Raw genomic sequence first — 17,417 nt, 5'->3', positions numbered from 1 at the left:
TTGCAGAAGCAAATCTCATTAATTGGATAGTCAATAGTTTGTATATGTGGTGCCATTAGTTCAAATGGTGGGTGGCTTATAGATGTGCCTAAGAGCATATATCACCCAGTGATGCATTTGACGTTGATCCTTTGTTGGAAACTGAATGCTGGACTAAACTCATCATGCGTCTGAGGTGGGTACATTTTTTAAAACAACAACAACACCACACCCCAACAATTTTGCTTTTTTCATGTGATCGCCATTACTTAAATTACAAAGGAATCAGAAAGTATAATAATTAGAAATGATAAAATAGACAATATTAAAGGTGAGCTTATGGGTATTAAGCTTGTATATAATAAGGTTTAGATCTTGGAGTGGGGGTAAGTACAGTAAATGTAACAAATAAATTAATCTTATTTCCATTTTTGGGGAGCAGACCTTATTAGCCTACACATTTCAATTTTATTTTAGGGTATGTGGAAGAAGAAGAACATTTGTAAATAAATATAATATGGCTCCTTTTATCAGAATAATAAAATTTTAACAGCATTTAATATAAATTTCCAAATTACAGGAAAATTTGAACAAACTGATGACCAACTTGCGGACAACTCACCCACATTTTGTGCGCTGCATCATCCCCAATGAAACTAAAACTCCAGGTAACTAAGACATTCTGACATCCATTTCCAGCAGGAGTTCAGTCGAGTATCAGGGAAAGCTGCTATTTAGGTTTTCTCTTCAACAGGTGCAATGGATCACAGGCTTGTTCTTCACCAGCTAAGGTGTAATGGAGTGCTTGAAGGCATTCGAATCTGCAGGAAGGGATTTCCAAACAGAATCTTATATGGGGATTTTAAACAAAGGTCTCAGCTACATTTATTATGATCTTCCTAATTTGCATTGAGGCAATTTGTTAGGAAAACACTGTCTAGAATTCTGGATAACAGTGACACCTGTGCCTGCTTGAGCATCACTTTCTATACTATAATTTAGATTCAATGGGATTTTTTTTTGCAGAAAATATGCTTTTTAATGCTGCCCTGCCTGGGGAACTTCCCTTTAGGATTTTGTACAATACAAATAAATATTTGGATAAAAGTATCATAGCCTCCTCAAACTAACCACAATCTTCCTGCCTATTTATGGGCAGTTACCTAAGCTGTTTAGAAGTGTTTGCTAGTGGGGAAGAGCTTCTTCCTTCTCCACTGTTTAGAGCGCTAAAACCTGTTTGTGTTTAAATGGACAGATACCGCGTTCTGAATGCTAGTGCTATCCCAGAGGGCCAGTTTATGGACAGCAAGAAAGCCTGTGAGAAACTGCTGGGATCTATTGATATTGATCACACCCAGTACAAATTTGGACACACCAAAGTAAGCACTTCTCTGTGCTGAGAAGAGTACAAGCAGTGGCTCTACTTGGGCAGCGACTATACTTTGCCTTCTCTTTTTAGGTGTTTTTCAAGGCTGGGTTGCTGGGCCTTTTGGAAGAGATGAGAGACGAACGTCTAGCACTGCTCATCACTCGCACACAAGCTATGTGCAGAGGGTACCTCATGAGAAAAGAATACCAAAAAATGGTGGAAAGAAGGTATAATGTTTCTCCCCAGGTTTACACCAGGGAGCTTCACTTTACTAGATGCAGAGCCTTCCCTCCCCGCCCGCCCTTACCTTGATTCCCCAGAAGTGTTAGAGGAAAGATACCCTACAAATGATATTTTTGAAACACTCCTTGAAATTTCCACTTCTCCCGACCCCCTCTGTGTTGTGCCTATGTAACCCTACCATGCTGCTAAAAGCTCCTTGGGCTATAGGAGCAGACCTCACCTCTTCTGTTATACATAGAAATGCTGGCGAACTGAAACTATTGCTTAAGCTGCAATCTCAACCTCACTTACCTGGCAGAAAGCACCAATGGATTTACTTCTGAGTAGATATGGTAGGGCTTGCACCAAAAGATATCTGCTACAGGTCTCTTGAAATTCTGTTAACTGTAGGTGCTAAATCAGATTTTTCAGAAGAGGGGTGATGAACACTATTTCGCTCAAGTTAAGGGAGGAGTGGGCAACCTCAGGCTTATCTGACCCTCTCCACCCATCACTGGGCCTGCTTTGCATCCTTCTGAGTGTTTTTGCCTGCTTGGAATGTGCCCTTGAACTTCAATTTGCTTTCCTGGATGGAGGACAGGGTGTGTATGGAGAAACTAGCCTACTGCGCAATTGTAAAATTTCATTGTTCTACATGTCCAACAGGTAGATCGCGATCTACTGGTAGATCACAGGGTGTTTCTGGTAGATCCTGGTGGATCTTTGGCCCCTCAGTGATCTCCCCCCCAAAAAAGGAAAAAAAACTCAACTTTGGCTCCCCAAAAAAACGCTCCACAACTTTGGCTTTCCCAAAAAAGCTCAACAACTGTGTTCCATCCAATGAAAATGGCTAGATCACTGCCAGTTTTTTTTATACTGTGAGTAGACTGCAGTCTATTGGGAGTTGGATGTCCCTGCTCTATCTAGTTTTGCCTCCAGCCCCATCCACCCTCTGGCATGTGGTCCCAGAAGGGAATGTAGCTGCTGGGCTTAAAAGGTTTCCCCACCCCTGAGTTAAGGGAACTAAATGGTCAAGTAGTTGCATATTCATTTAATTATTTGCAGGCAAGCCTCTTGGAATTTTGCAGTTTAAGCCTCATTAAGGAGCTCCTGAGCTTTGCTTAGGAAAACTAACTTTCTGCAATGAGTAACTCTGTGAATTGGTTCCATCACAGGGAAGCTATCTTCACCATCCAGTACAACATTCGCTCATTCATGAACGTCAAACACTGGCCTTGGATGAAGCTGTTTTTCAAGATTAAGCCACTGCTGAGGAGTGCAGAGGCAGAGAAAGAATTCGCCAACATGAAAGAAGAGTTTAACAAAACCAAAGAAGAACTTGCTAAATCTGAAGCCAAAAGGAAGGAACTGGAAGAGAAAATGGTCTCTTTGCTGCAGGAGAAAAATGACTTGCAGCTTCAAGTGCAGTCTGTGAGTAATTCACAAATATCTCCCCAGGGTCAGTTTTAGGAAATGTGGTGCTCTAAGCAAATTATTAAATTATCACTATCTCATCAGGCCTTTCCCTCTCCCCGTCAGTCAGCTGTCCCCAGTTGAGATCTATAGATTGTGTCAGCAACTTCACAGCAAGCTCCCAGTAAGATCTGTTCGACAGTGGAATTTGCTGCCAAGGAGTGTGGTGGAGTCTCCTTCTTTGGAGGTCTTTAAGCAGAGGCTTGACAACCATATGTCAGGAGTGCTCTGATGGTGTTTCCTGCTTGGCAGGGGGTTGGACTCGATGGCCCTTGTGGTCTCTTCCAACTCTATGATTCTATGATTCTATGATCTGTACTCTGACATGCCGCTACTTACCCTGCTGCCCTTCACATCCATCTCAGGCTGTTCATGAGCTGCCTTTTTCTGTTATGGGGCTGTTTTGCCTCATGCCATGCTCCTTCCTGTTGCTGTCTTGCATTTGGCCTGTCGTTCCTTTGTTTTCACCTGGCACCCTGGGCAGCAGATGACCAGTCACCATAGCTGTCAAGGTTTCCCTTTTTTAAAGGGAAATTCCCTTATTCTGAATAGGATTTCTTGCAAGAAAAGGGAAAAGTTGACAGCTATGCCAGTCACCTTTGCTGTAATTGAGAAGGGAAAGCCCTTCCATCAGTTACTGTAGGAAAACTTGCTACAGCTAGGTAGCTGGATTGCCTATTGGCTGGATCCTTTTCAGATCCTTCCTTCCTTCAGCCAGAACAGTTACTTATGCTAAGTTTGAAGAATAGCCAGTTAAAGTCAAATGGTAACACAAGCAGTTGAAAAAGCTTACAAACATAGCCTTTATACACACACTCTCTCTCTCTCTCTCTCTCTCTCTCTCACACACACACACACACAGCGCAACCCACCCTGAATTATTCTTAGTAAACAAGAGACAATAAACAGCATACAGCCTTAGAGGTCATACTGGCACCACAAAACTCCTCCCTTCTTCTCTTGTATTTCATTTCCTTTTTGGCTATATAGGTACAGCACAGATAACCCCATCTTGAACTAATGCTACAGTGTCACTTCATATATATATATTTAAAGTGACCACCAAATCTTGAAATCAAACACAGAGATGGAAGAGAAGGCGTAAATATAGTGGGAAGGTGGAAATGATTATGGTGTTGGATCTGAATGGTCCATCTTGCAAAAAGATACACACTAATGGGCTGAGGTGCAAAGACATGCTTAGGAATTTCTATGAATTTGTGTCCAGCTGGTGTGATATTTGTTTGTTTGTTTGTTTGTTCTCCAATTCCCTGGAACAGAAGACATCCCTCATGCCATAACAGAAGCTGTCTTTGAAAACCTTCTCTCCCCTTACCAGTTTTTAAAGCAGCATGTCATGTGTGGCTGTCATTTGACAAACACAAGTCTAAACCACCTTGATGACTTGGAATTGGTTTGGATCCCAGTTATGAAGATAAAATGGAGAGAAGTCAAAGCTTTTAGCTGCCTTTAAAGGGGGAGGGCAATTTAGAAAGTGGTATACTGTTATACTGCCTGATGGAGTTGAATGATAATACATATGATACGCTTTTCTCTAACAAGGAAAGTGAAAGTTTGGCAGATGCTGAGGAGAGGTGTGACCAGCTGATCAAAACCAAAATCCAGCTGGAGGCAAAAATCAAGGAGCTGACTGAACGAGCAGAGGACGAAGAAGAGCTGAATGCAGAGCTGACAGCCAAGAAAAGGAAACTGGAAGATGAGTGCTCCGAACTGAAGAAAGATATTGATGATCTGGAGTTAACACTGGCTAAGGTTGAAAAAGAAAAGCATGCCACTGAAAACAAGGTAACCTTTAATATTGCCTTCAAAATGCCGTTTCCCGTTCATCTGTTTTTCTATCTGCCAAGATATTCAATTGCCATTTAAAGTTTTGAAAAATTGTCACACTTTTCACTCTCATGTTACAAATTGCTAATTTCTTATGTAAAACGGCTTCCCATCTCGTGCCTCTACCTCCGCAATTAAAGACAGTAAGTTAAGGACAAAGACAAAGAGTAAGCTTACAATGATCCTATCCTTACAATGTCTGTCCTTAATCATCCTTAATCAGTATTTCAGCTGATCTCGACACCATCAACAATCTTATGCTGTGTTTTGTAGGTGAAGAACTTAACAGAAGAAATGGCAGTTTTGGATGAAACTATTGTAAAATTAACTAAGGAGAAGAAAGCCCTCCAAGAGGCCCATCAACAAGCTCTTGATGATCTACAAGCTGAAGAAGACAAAGTTAACACTCTCACTAAAGCGAAAACCAAGCTGGAGCAGCAAGTTGATGATGTGAGACAGCTAATCCCAGTCATTCTTGAACTTTGCATGATATTTTTTCATGATGACTTACTTGCTTTGGACTGGATTGTTATAAGCTGCCTTGAGTTATAGCAATGTAAAAATTAAGAAATGAAATGAAAATGAGACACCTCTAAGTTAACAAAGTTTGTTTTTGAGCCTGTTAATGTGCCCAAGTGGAACTTGCACATAACAGGACACAGGGCTCTCCTGCTAACATACATATTTCCCCCTGAATAAGCTGGCTTAAAGGTCCCTGAGTTCAGAGGAGATCCTCTGGAAGCACAACATTAGCAAAACAATAGTGGATAAGGAACACTACCCTTGCACTGATATTTGTGTGACAATGGGGAAGGAGGATTATGAAGGGTGTTGGGGTTTTTTTGCCTCTCATCTTAGCTGGAGATATACACAGAGATGCTCACTTTCCTGCTAGCAAATGTCCATTCTTCATACTTTGTTAATATTGAGTTTAACCCAAGGAATCAGTAATTTCCCATTATAAAAATCTCTGAGACTGGCACTAACATAAAGCTTTTGTTGCAGCTGGAAGGCTCCTTGGAACAGGAAAAGAAAATCCGCATGGATCTTGAAAGAGCTAAGAGAAAGTTAGAAGGGGACTTGAAACTTGCCCAGGAATCCATAATGGATCTGGAAAATGATAAACAGCAGCTAGAAGAAAAGCTGAAGAAGTACGGAAATCATAAATATGTAGTTGCATATTAAAATATGTTTATGGGGTAGCTTTTTAATTAAACTGCCTCTTCAATTCCTTTATAGGAAAGACTTTGAGTACAGTCAAATGCAAAGCAAAATTGAAGACGAGCAAACTTTGGGTATCCAGCTGCAGAAAAAAATCAAAGAACTTCAGGTATAAATTGTTGTCTTCATTCTAGCATCCCAGCTCATTTTCACTTGGTAACAAGAATTCAAATGTCTGGTTATAAATAATCTTTGATACGTAAACCTGATATAATGAAACATGCCCTCCTTGTAAGACTGAGTCCAGACTTCAGCACACTCTTGTGCAGATCTCCTACCCATTTGGGTAGATGCTGGTATATGCCCTTAGCACAGTAACGGCACCATCATAACCCACCCTTAAGAAAGTGGGTACATTACAATAGAGAGGAACAATCCCACAGCACTCTTGTGCAACAAACCAGTACATTTTTACACATCCAACTTTATTCGATAAGAAAAGTGACAGGAAAAAGCACTAGAAAGTGTGGGGTAACTACAGCCAGAAGGTGATGTTGTATAACCACTACACAATTTTTGTTCAAAAAATGAATGCTGAGTAAACAGGTTGTCTGTAAGCAATGAAAGACAGAATTTTAATAGGATTAATTTGTTTCAAGTATATGTTTGGTAGGACACAAAGAATTAGGACCACAGTGGCTCCATTTTCAAATTTTTGTTGTTTTGAATAGTTGGTTTTCAACAGCCTCATTACATTAGATTACAATCTGTTTTCAAATGTGTGTGTCTGAAGCAGCTCTTCTCATTATGCTTCTCATTTCCATCTATGACCAGTACAACCCCCAACCTGACTTTCTGCTAATATTTCCCAATATATCCCTGGTTTTGTCCTTTGCTCCTTGCAACTCTCTCACCCTTGATGCCCAAAGTCTCCTGATCCCTTCCGCAAGGGTGTCACGTCCCACCGCACTGCACCTGTTGAAGCACCCCTTTCCTATGTTGCTGGAAATTGGCGCCAATGCCAGCATTGCTTCTCCACCAGCAGCAGTGGAGGTGTGGTGCCCATGGGGGCGCTCCTGCAAGGGCTTCCATCACCTGAAGCAGCGGTAGGCAACCTAAGACCCGGGGGCCGGATGTGGCCCAATCGCCTTCTAAATCCGGCCCGTGGACAGTCCAGGAATCAGTGTGTTTTTACATGAGTAGAATGTGTCCTTTTATTTAAAATGCATCTCTGGGTTATTTGTGGGGCATAGTAATTTGTTAATTTTTTCTCTCTCCAAAATATAGTCCGGCCCCCCCACAAGGTCTGAGGGATAGTGGACCGGCCCCCTGCTGAAAAAGTTTACTGACCCCTGACCTGAGGTGCCTGCTTCACTCTGCTTTATGGGTGGGCCAGCCCTGCTCTTCCACCAGTTCCCTCCATTTTCCTCACTGCCCCTTTTACTTGGAATTTCCTCCCTGAAAATGTAATGTCTCTTTTTCTCCAAATCCCGCCTTCCAAATTCTCCCGTTTTACAAAGCCTTTGTCTTAACCTCTTGAATTCTTATTCCCAACTGCAGCCTTGCCCAAGTACAAGCATTTTCTCGCTATTATCTTAGCATCTTCCATCTCGCCACTGTTGATTTTAGATTGTGAGCTCCTGGTCTCTCCTTTCCTTATCTCTCGTTCTTTGATTTATGAACCTTTGTGAAGAAGCATCTTCACATAACCAACAACTTCATTATCAACTACTGGTAACCATAACCACTTCCTCCTCCTCCTCCTGTGTAGGCTCGTATTGAGGAACTGGAAGAGGAGATTGAGTCTGAGAGGGCAACTCGGGGGAAGGCAGAAAAGCAGCGGGCTGAATTGGCGCGTGAACTAGAGGAAATCAGCGAGAGGCTTGAAGAAGCTGGAGGGGCCACTTCGGCCCAGATTGAAATTAACAAGAAGCGGGAGGCAGAATTCCAGAAAATGAGGCGTGACCTGGAGGAATCTGCCCTGCAGCATGAAGCTACAATAGCAACTCTCCGCAAGAAGCATGCTGATAGTACGGCGGAGCTTGGGGAGCAAATCGATAACCTGCAACGTGTCAAACAAAAGTTGGAGAAGGAAAAGAGCGAGTGCAAAATGGAGATTGATGACCTGGCCAGCAATCTCGAGTCCGTTACCAAGTCTAAGGTATTTGAAAGTAAATTTGAGTAGTTCTTCACAGTCCAGACTACAATATGTACATTCTTAGCTGTGAACAAAAAGAAGAAATGTATCTCAAATATTCTGAAAAGGTGATCTTTTGCCCAGCAAGGTCTTTGAAGCAGATGATTTTTGGGCAGAAACATATAAGCCCTAGAAGGAGGCACTTGAATCAAAACTCACTGGGCTAATTTAATAATAAACATTCATCCATTTCAGCATTTTTGAGATGTATTTTTCTTTGTTCACAATAAATTATTCCTTTTGTGTGTGTTTCCTTTTGACTTTCTCAGTAAACACACATGCATGACTGACTGCATAATGTATCCTGATTCATTTCACTTCTTACTACCGCAGGCTAATTTAGAGAAAATGTGTCGTACATTAGAGGACCAGCTCAGTGAAATAAAGGCCAAATCTGAAGAAAACCAGAGATCAGTGACTGATCTAACAACACAGAAAGCCCGTCTACAAGCTGAGTCAGGTAAGGGGGAAAACAGTGGAAATGCAAGATGCAAACAAGGGCCATTCCAGGGTTTTCTTTCCATCATTTGCTTCAAGGTGAACGGTTTTTATTATTTATGTTCTGTGGAATCTATGCAATGTCTCCTGTTCCTGCAACACATTTTTAGTCTGTGCTTTTGAGGTTAGCTTTCAGAAGCACCAATAAAAAACACAAACCAGGCTTTCATGGGGCTAAACTGGTTTAAATTCAAGTATTCTGCTGGCAGAGCACCGAGGTGATAATCTGGTGGTTGAGTGTGGAGGTAGATTTTCATTTTTTAAAGAGTATTCTTGGAACTTTATTCTAGCTTGTTGCTGAAGTAACAAGGGAAGTTGAATAACCGGTGCAATGGCAGATGAAGAGAAAGCAAAATGTTAGACTAAACCTCTGAATCCGTATTGCGAATGTCAGGCTGAGCCCTGGAACATGCGGGCTAATAAAACGCGGAAGGGAATTCATCTGATGGCCATTTGTATGTTGCACAAAAGAGGGAACACAAATGACTTGCGCTTCTTCATTTTGTGCTTCTTGCAAGCTGCTCGTTAGTGAGAAATGAGCTGCACCCACACTTCGCTCACAACTATCTCACCATGGGAGCCACTGTGCACACTTCTGCTTTGTAAGATGCACTGAACATTAAAAAAAGAGGCATTCAAAACTGTCTCCAGCAAATTCAGAGTGAATTTCAAGCATCACTGAGCAGCAAACCCCAAGTCCAGTATAATAGGGATTAGACTTTTATGTTGGCGTGTACATGCAGGTCCTGTTTTACGACCCCAATGCATATCCTGGAAATTGTTAGGTGTGTCTATATATAACCAGTCCACAATTTCCATGGTTTCCTATGGAAACATTTCTAATGCGGGAATTGTCTGATATCTTCCCCACCTCCATGGTTTCTTCTTGAAACGGCTGCAACTCATCAGCAAAAATGAGACAGAGGGAAAAACTGATTTGTTCTATCTCTCCTGCTCCCTGATTTGTCCTATTTCCCCTGCTCTCTGATTCATCCAGTCTTGCTTCCCACTCTCTGTGGTTTCTGCTTGAAAATGGCTGCTGCCAGCCAACAAAACACAAAAAAACCAAGGAAGTGGGCTGTTTGGATAAGTGAAGCTGTGGTGCATATAGCAAGGTTTGGGCATAATTTTTAAGTGCGGATGGTGGGACCTGTGTGTATTTTCTAGGAAGGTTCATGCCCTGCTACTTCTGGACTAGCAGTTCTGTGAAAGGAAGGTTGTTGTGGGGGGATAATTCTTAAAGGCATGTGGTTAATAGAGCTGACACTGTGAATTAAGCCTGGGAGATATGGAATCACACCTAAGGTTATAGTGAACATCACCGCTATTAGCAAATTAAGAATTTGTCTTCTTTCGTCACAGGTGAACTGGCACGTCAACTTGAGGAAAGGGAGAGCATAATATCCCAGCTTTCCAGAAGCAAGCAAGCATTTACTCAGCAAATAGAAGAACTAAAGAGGCACCTGGAGGAAGAGAGCAAGGTATTCATAAGCCTAGACTGCCGGGGAACATGTCTCTTGATTCATTAAAAGGAATACATTAACATAGGAAGAATTTAATTTAAATTTTCAACACTTTAGTGGACACATCTGTCAGCAGGTTCTCAACCCTTCCAATATGCAACACAACTGTACCATGATGAGCTGTCATTGAAACTATGTCCAAAAGTTGAGTTGGGATGTATTTGTTTATGGAGTCAGCAGAAACCATGACTACATCATGCAAATTAATTACCGTATATCTCATGCTATCAGGCTAGGTCTACAGATGCACTGGGAATAACAGCACAATCCTATACAACTACTGAGTAGTAAATGGCATTCAGTTTGGTGGAGAAAATGGGTTTGGATTATAGCCCAAGACTCACTGAACTCACTCCTTAGCAGATATGCACAGGATTGTGCTCCCATTTTTAATTGTCCTCATATCTGTCAAACAAAATACCAACTCACTATTTGTGAATATCAAGATAACCTTCTTTAAAAAAATCTAAACATTTCAGGTGTAAGTATTACTGGCATAAACAAATATTTTAACTCACTCCAGATCACTATACTATCTTGTATAACACTGTCACAATTAGGGAAGGTAAACGGCGTTTCCATACACTGCTCTGGTTTGCCAGAAGCGGCTTAGTCATGCTGGCCACATAACCCGGAAGCTGTCTGCGGACAAACGCCGGCTCCCTCAGCCAATAAAGCAAGATGAGCGCCGCAGCCCCAGAGTCAGCCACGACTGGACCTAATGGTCAGGAGTTCCTTTACCTTTACCTTTACCACATATTGCAGCAGTGAGTCTGCTGGTCTTGCAGGCGACATGTTTAATTCACAGTAATCCAAGACTTGGAACACTTTCTTGGGCACTCATAGGTCTCTTCAGCATTGTAAACTGCTTGAGTTTTGTGTGAATAAAGTAGCCTCTTGCTTCATCCTGACTTCTGTCAGGATAGCTTTACTCTGAGATTATACATGCAAAACACCACAGGCATTGTTCCAAGAGCACCAATGTAAGAATCTATGGAATGAATTCAGTTATAAATGGATGCATGGTTTACGGTTCTTAGGCGAAGAATGCACTGGCTCATGCCTTACAATCTGCTCGCCATGACTGTGACTTGCTCCGGGAACAATACGAAGAGGAACAAGAAGCAAAGAGTGAACTCCAACGTGCCCTGTCTAAAGCCAACAGTGAAGTGGCCCAGTGGAGAACCAAATATGAGACAGATGCCATTCAACGCACAGAGGAACTGGAAGAGGCCAAGTAAGTGTTGGGGGTGAGAAGTGGCATGCTAATAAGCCATTTTCACACATTACATTCAACCACATTTTATGTTCATAACAGTAACCTATCCATGTGGGGAGAACACTACAAACTGGGCACTTGGTTCCTCATTCTTAGATGAAGGGACAAACATTCATGATCTTCAGCATATATTTCAGCACGGTGGAAATCATGAAAGTGCTGGGATTTATAGATGATAGTACCCATGTGACTGGATTTTAGTCCAATTAATTCTGTCACATTAAAGAATAAACTAGAATTTGACAACATAACTTTCTGATTAAAATATGACACCCCTCCCAAAGGCCAGGAGGACTCACATTTTAATTAATGATGTTGCCAAAATGCATAATAACCTGATTCATAATATGAATTTTCTTGGACTTGCCTATCAGTTCTACAAGCATGCAGGTGGCTAAGATACTGTAAACTATAGGTAAAGGTAAAGGGACCCCTGACCGTTAGGTCCAGTCGTGGCCGACTCTGGGGTTGCAGCGCTCATCTTGCTTTATTGGCCGAGGGAGCTGGTGTACAGCTTCTGGGTCATGTGGCCAGCATGACCAAGCCGCTTCTGGTGAACCAGAGCAGCGCACGGAAACGCCGTTTACCTTCCCGCTGGTGCGGTACTTATTTATCTACTTCCACTTTGACGTGCTTTCGAACTGCTAGGTTGGCAGGAGCAGGGACCGAGCAATGGGAGTTCACCCTGTCGCGGGGATTTGAACCGCCGACCTTCTGATCGGCAAGTCCTAGGCTCTGTGGTTTAACCCACAGCGTCACCCGCATCCCACTGTAAACTATACTGTGCTACTAAGGGCAACCTTAGTAGTTAAAAGGGCATCATCATTACAATCTGACTTCTTTAAGGAAAAAGCTTGCTCAGAGGCTTCAAGAAGCTGAAGAACAAGTTGAAGCTGTGAATTCCAAGTGTGCTTCCCTGGAGAAAACAAAGCAGAGGCTGCAATGTGAAGTAGAAGACATGATGGTGGACGTTGAGAGAGCAAATGCACTAGCAGCTGCTCTGGATAAGAAGCAAAGGAATTTTGACAAGGTGTGTTTCTCCTCTATAGTATCAGCCCTTAGATGAGAAATAGACGCTCTTCGTCTCAAACTAGCAGATACACTCCACTTGCTTCTGAATCTGAATCTGACTCTCACTTCTACCTACTACTAATATAATAATAATAATAATAATAATAATAATAATAATAATAATAATAATAATAATAATTTATTACTTATACCCCACCCACTCTGGGCAGCTTCCAACAGGAGATTAAAAATGCATTAAAACATAAGTCATTAAAAAAAAGCGTCCCTAAACAGGGCCGCCTTCAGATGTCTTCTAAACATCAGATAGTTGTTTATTCCTTTGCATCTGATGGGAGGGCGTTCCACAGGGTGGGAGCCACTACTGAGAAGGCCCTCTGCTTGGTTTCCTATAACTTTGCTTCTCACAGTGAGGGAACCGCCAGAAGGCCCTCAGCGCTGGACCTCAGTGTCCGGGCCAAACGATGGGGGTGGAGACGCTCCTTCAGGTATACTGAAATATTTAAGCCCATTCTCTGATGTCAGAGGGACACCAGCAATTTGGCCGAGATTTGAGGAATGAGGCCACCATGTAGAGCCCATAGCCTGTGACCCATAGCCTTCTGTGACAGAAGGATCTTACAAATGTGTCTCTGTATTTGTTTATTAATGGGAAACCATTCAGGTTTCCTGATTCAGGGATGCATCACCCCTGTACTTACGCCCAGCATGCTTAACATGGTTCTGGGCTGTATGACTACTTTGCTACTGGGAATTGGTCTGTGATGGCTGACTCACAGTTATGTTAAGATCCCAACTTTCTTCTATCATGAAACTTGAGGCGGCACATATAGAGTACCTAGGAGTTGTTCTATCCAGGCATGAACTAGAGTTGCTGCTTAACTTTAACAAGGTAGATGTGTCATGTGCTTTCCGACCATGCCCTGGGACGTTCTTCTGCTCTGAGGTCAAGAGTGCTATTGGGTGTTTGGGAAAAAGATTGTCAGAGAATTGCTGGGGGATAGAGAGTGGTAGCTGGTGGAACTGCAGTGTATAGCTTTATCGGCCAAGGCTTCCTTTACTTTGTTTGGATTTCCCCTGGCACAGAAAATAAAGGGGTAGAGAAACCTGCTGTGAACTGTCACTGCCTTCTTCCCAGTGATGTCCAGAACTGCTATTGAGAAGGCTAGTTTAGCAAAGAAAAATCATAGGCAAATATAACGGCAACTAACTAACTCAAACACAATGGATGTTAAGATTTTGGCAGAATGGAAGACCAAGTATGAAGAGAGCCAGTCAGAGCTAGAAGGTTCCTTAAAGGAGTCACGCTCCTTGAGCACTGAACTTTTCAAAATGAAGAATGCTTATGAGGAGACACTAGATCAGCTGGAAACAATCAAGCGAGAAAACAAGAACCTACAGCGTAAGTTTCCTTTTTTGGCCTTCTTTCTATTTGTTGGTTATTTTGACTCTAGCAATGATAATTCACAGTGCAGAGGATCTTAGGAATATGCAAGGATTGCCAACTTTTTTCTGTGCCTTTAGCAGTGGTACAACAAGCAGAAATTTCCTCATCACTGCACCTCCATATCATGGAAGCTGCACTGATTCAGAAACTGTCCATCTTTGTGCAGAACTGTGACTAAAAATCAAGAGAAGACTAAGGCAGGTGTATATGTTCTTTGTCAGATCATAGCACATTCTAGCCTTAAGGACTTTAAGAAAATATTAGAGTTAAAAGCGTTCAGAATTTCCAGATCTCTGCACATTCTCATTCCCATCCTGTGATGAGAAGGCAAGGCTAACTTGATATCACTAATGGCAGTTTTCAGAATTGACTGCCCCACACAAATCTCATAAATGTGCTTAGCAAGTATTGGCAACAGCAATTGGTTGGTTCAATTTCACACAATGCATTTTTGTCCATGTGAGCAGTTCCAACTTTCTTTGGTAGCTGGTGGTAATCTGGCAGTAAGCACACCAGCTCTGGTAGCTGGTGGTAATCACAGGTTTGAAAAGAAGAAGAAGAGAATTTATGATGGCTCATGCATTATATTTGGGAGCATTTGGGATATCTTTTATGAATAAAAAAGGAGTTTTGTGAACTGTTCTGAAGCTGTTCTGAAGCAGACAGAAGAAGGCACAAGTATCACCTCTGTTTGTGGAGCAGCTCTTTGCACATGTGTGTGTGTGTTTCTAGTTATAGAGGCATTTCACCCTTTATCAGCGGTGTGTATGTTTAATTCTTCCTAGAGGAAATAGCTGATCTTACAGAACAAATTAGTCAAAGTGGCAAAATTATCCATGAACTTGAGAAGGCCAAGAAGCAGATAGAAGTGGAGAAATCTGATATGCAGATGGCTCTAGAGGAAGCAGAGGTAAGATGCCTAAAAACAGTAGGAAATAAAGTACAAATGGCAAATAATTAGGTTTTTATAAAAGTCTTTTGGCGTGTGGTAGTTGGAGATGCTCATTTGTTGCATCGGATTCCCACAAACCACATACCAAGCTGAGCTTGGTCCACCAACCATTTGTTTGGCAGATGGTCATCATGGCTTAAGCTAAAGGGCAATATGGATATAGGATTCTCTGAAGTCACATCACACCTAATCTTTGAGGAAACTTCTACAGTGACTTCCATATTGGTGTTAAATTGTTAACAGATATTAGTTAACTATGTTTTAGTACACTGTGGTAAGATCAAGAAGGAGAAAAGTAATCCTAGTTTCCTCCAACCACAAATCTCTGTGCTGCTTTATTTCCCCAACATTTCCTCAATAGGGTGCTCTTGAACACGAGGAAGCCAAAATCCTTCGCATTCAGCTTGAGTTGACTCAGGTGAGATCCGAGATCGATAGAAAGATTGCTGAGAAGGATGAAGAAATTGATCAGCTGAAGAGGAACCACCAAAGAACAGTGGACACAATGCAAAGTGCCTTGGATGCAGAAATACGGAGCAGGAATGAAGCTGTGAGGATTAAGAAGAAGATGGAGGGAGATTTAAATGAAATGGAGATCCAGCTGAGCCATGCAAACCGTCTTGCAGCTGAGACACAGAAACACCTCAGGAATGTCCAAGGGCAGCTGAAGGTACTTATCTTTCCAATATATCTTTTATCTCAAGAGTGGTTAATCTGTGGCCTTCCAGATGTTGTTGGATTACAGCTCCCATTGTCCTTGACCACTGGCCATGTTGGCTAGGGCTGATGGGACTTGGAGTCTAACAATATCCTGGAGGGTCATATGTTAACCGCTATCGCTTTATATGAATAATAGAAATTCAGTTCTGCTAAACACTTTCCCCTGTTGTGTTTAGGACACACAGCTACATTTGGATGATGCCCTCCGAGGCCAAGAAGATCTGAAAGAGCAAGTGGCTATGATTGAGCGCAGAGCTAATCTGATGCAGGCTGAGATTGAGGAGCTCCGGGCAGCTCTGGAACAGACAGAGAGGGGCAGGAAGTTAGCTGAACAAGAGCTTCTAGATGCAAATGAACGCGTGCAACTTCTTCACACGCAAGTATGGGCTACAGTTGTCACTATAACAACAAAACTTGCCATGCTACATTAGTTCAAATGTCCATCTAATCTCGCATTCGATGTCTGACCGTGGTCACTGACATGCTCTATAGTGGTAAACAGAGACATGCTGCCTCCAAGTATGAGGAGGAATAATTGCTTAATCATTACTAGAAACTGCGGCATAAGAGATGCTAAAACATCCTCACTGTGTCTTTTGTTTAGAACACCAGCCTTATTAACACAAAGAAGAAGCTGGAAATTGATGTTTCTCAACTTCAAAGTGAAGTGGAAGATGCCATTAAGGAGGCCAGAAATGCAGAGGAGAAGGCAAAGAAAGCCATCACAGATGTAAGAGCTTCTTTTCTCTTTCAGTGGTTGCCACAAAACCTTGCTGTTATCTATAACAATTTTTGTTGGCTCATGGGCACTTGATCACAGTGATCATTCTAGAGCTGTCCAGTCCTTCTGTGAGTGGCTAACAGTTTTTTCTTTCATTATGCCTTCACAAACTGATAGAAGGAGGACGAAGAGCCTCTATTCCTTCAAGGTGCGCCACTAAAGGGCATGCATGAAAGTGTTGCCTCAGGTGGCTTCAACCCTTATATACCTTGGAACAAATAGGGAAGGGCATTAATACAGTCTCCAGGCACTACCAGTTCCCCCAGTCCCAGTTGCTATTCTCCTTTCATCTATTTCCCCCAAAGGAACAAAGCTCAGTTTCACAAGATGGCCTGCTTAAAACCCTGGTCTTTTTACTAGCATGCTATCATTTGCAAACAGTTGGATGCATTTCCCCCATCACTGAGTTTCCATGCCATCCCTGTTGAACGTTTGCCTACCATGCAGCTGTTGAAGCGCAGAGCCTTTGCAAGAGAAAAAACAGTGGCAAACAACTCTATGTAGCCCATCATACAAACAATGAATCTAAATACGTTTTGCACAAAGTGTCCTTCAGTCACGCAGCTAGGGCCATATGTGAGTCATTCTTCTATGACCCCAATCCCTGTGGGCTGGGGAAATGGCGTAACCAGGTGGACCTGCTGATTTCAGGTGAAGGACATACATGATCAGCTTTTTCTTCTTTTTACATGATCACAACATTTCACATGCAGACCTCTACCCCAAGGAATGCCCTCACAGGAAAGCAGATCTCATGTGGTTGTGTCTGATGGGTGATACACAAACATTATGAATTTGGTTCCAATTCATGAATGCTTATGTTTTAATGAGTTAGCCTTTAAGGTGCCATAAGATTCTTTGCTGTGCCTTCTGCAACCAACTGACATGGCTGCTTCTCCAAGAACTATGAAATGTGTTATTCATATAGTGTTGTGTGAA

General features: G+C 42.2%; 1 protein-coding gene and 1 long non-coding RNA gene across 2 annotated transcripts in view; one reads left to right on the top strand and one right to left on the bottom strand.

Annotated features, from left to right (window-relative positions):
- LOC309521947 overlaps nt 1-17,417 on the bottom strand; it is a 183,512-nt gene that overhangs the window by 35,610 nt on the left and 130,485 nt on the right. Inside the window, exons 9-10 of the long non-coding RNA XR_014214797.1 lie at nt 3,383-3,547; nt 602-800 (exon numbers count right to left, since the gene is read on the bottom strand). This is a non-coding gene — a long non-coding RNA (uncharacterized lncRNA). The remainder of the gene's footprint in view (nt 1-601; nt 801-3,382; nt 3,548-17,417) is intronic.
- LOC309520977 (myosin-3) overlaps nt 1-17,417 on the top strand; it is a 32,898-nt gene that overhangs the window by 12,974 nt on the left and 2,507 nt on the right. The window contains exons 17-35 of the mRNA XM_082203054.1: nt 560-647; nt 734-851; nt 1,235-1,358; nt 1,439-1,575; nt 2,746-3,001; nt 4,607-4,849; nt 5,165-5,341; nt 5,897-6,042; nt 6,131-6,221; nt 7,824-8,213; nt 8,583-8,709; nt 10,110-10,228; nt 11,311-11,507; nt 12,396-12,579; nt 13,815-13,980; nt 14,811-14,935; nt 15,339-15,647; nt 15,874-16,077; nt 16,302-16,427. Of these exons, the coding sequence (XP_082059180.1) occupies nt 560-647; nt 734-851; nt 1,235-1,358; nt 1,439-1,575; nt 2,746-3,001; nt 4,607-4,849; nt 5,165-5,341; nt 5,897-6,042; nt 6,131-6,221; nt 7,824-8,213; nt 8,583-8,709; nt 10,110-10,228; nt 11,311-11,507; nt 12,396-12,579; nt 13,815-13,980; nt 14,811-14,935; nt 15,339-15,647; nt 15,874-16,077; nt 16,302-16,427 (3,327 nt within the window). The remainder of the gene's footprint in view (nt 1-559; nt 648-733; nt 852-1,234; nt 1,359-1,438; nt 1,576-2,745; nt 3,002-4,606; nt 4,850-5,164; nt 5,342-5,896; nt 6,043-6,130; nt 6,222-7,823; nt 8,214-8,582; nt 8,710-10,109; nt 10,229-11,310; nt 11,508-12,395; nt 12,580-13,814; nt 13,981-14,810; nt 14,936-15,338; nt 15,648-15,873; nt 16,078-16,301; nt 16,428-17,417) is intronic.

This window comes from Podarcis vaucheri, assembly GCF_965113315.1.
Source record: "Podarcis vaucheri genome assembly, chromosome: 2".
Classification (NCBI taxonomy): Eukaryota; Metazoa; Chordata; class Lepidosauria; order Squamata; family Lacertidae; genus Podarcis; species Podarcis vaucheri.
The sequence above is the reverse complement of the archived record's forward strand: the minus strand, read 5'-3'. Positions and strand labels throughout refer to the sequence as shown.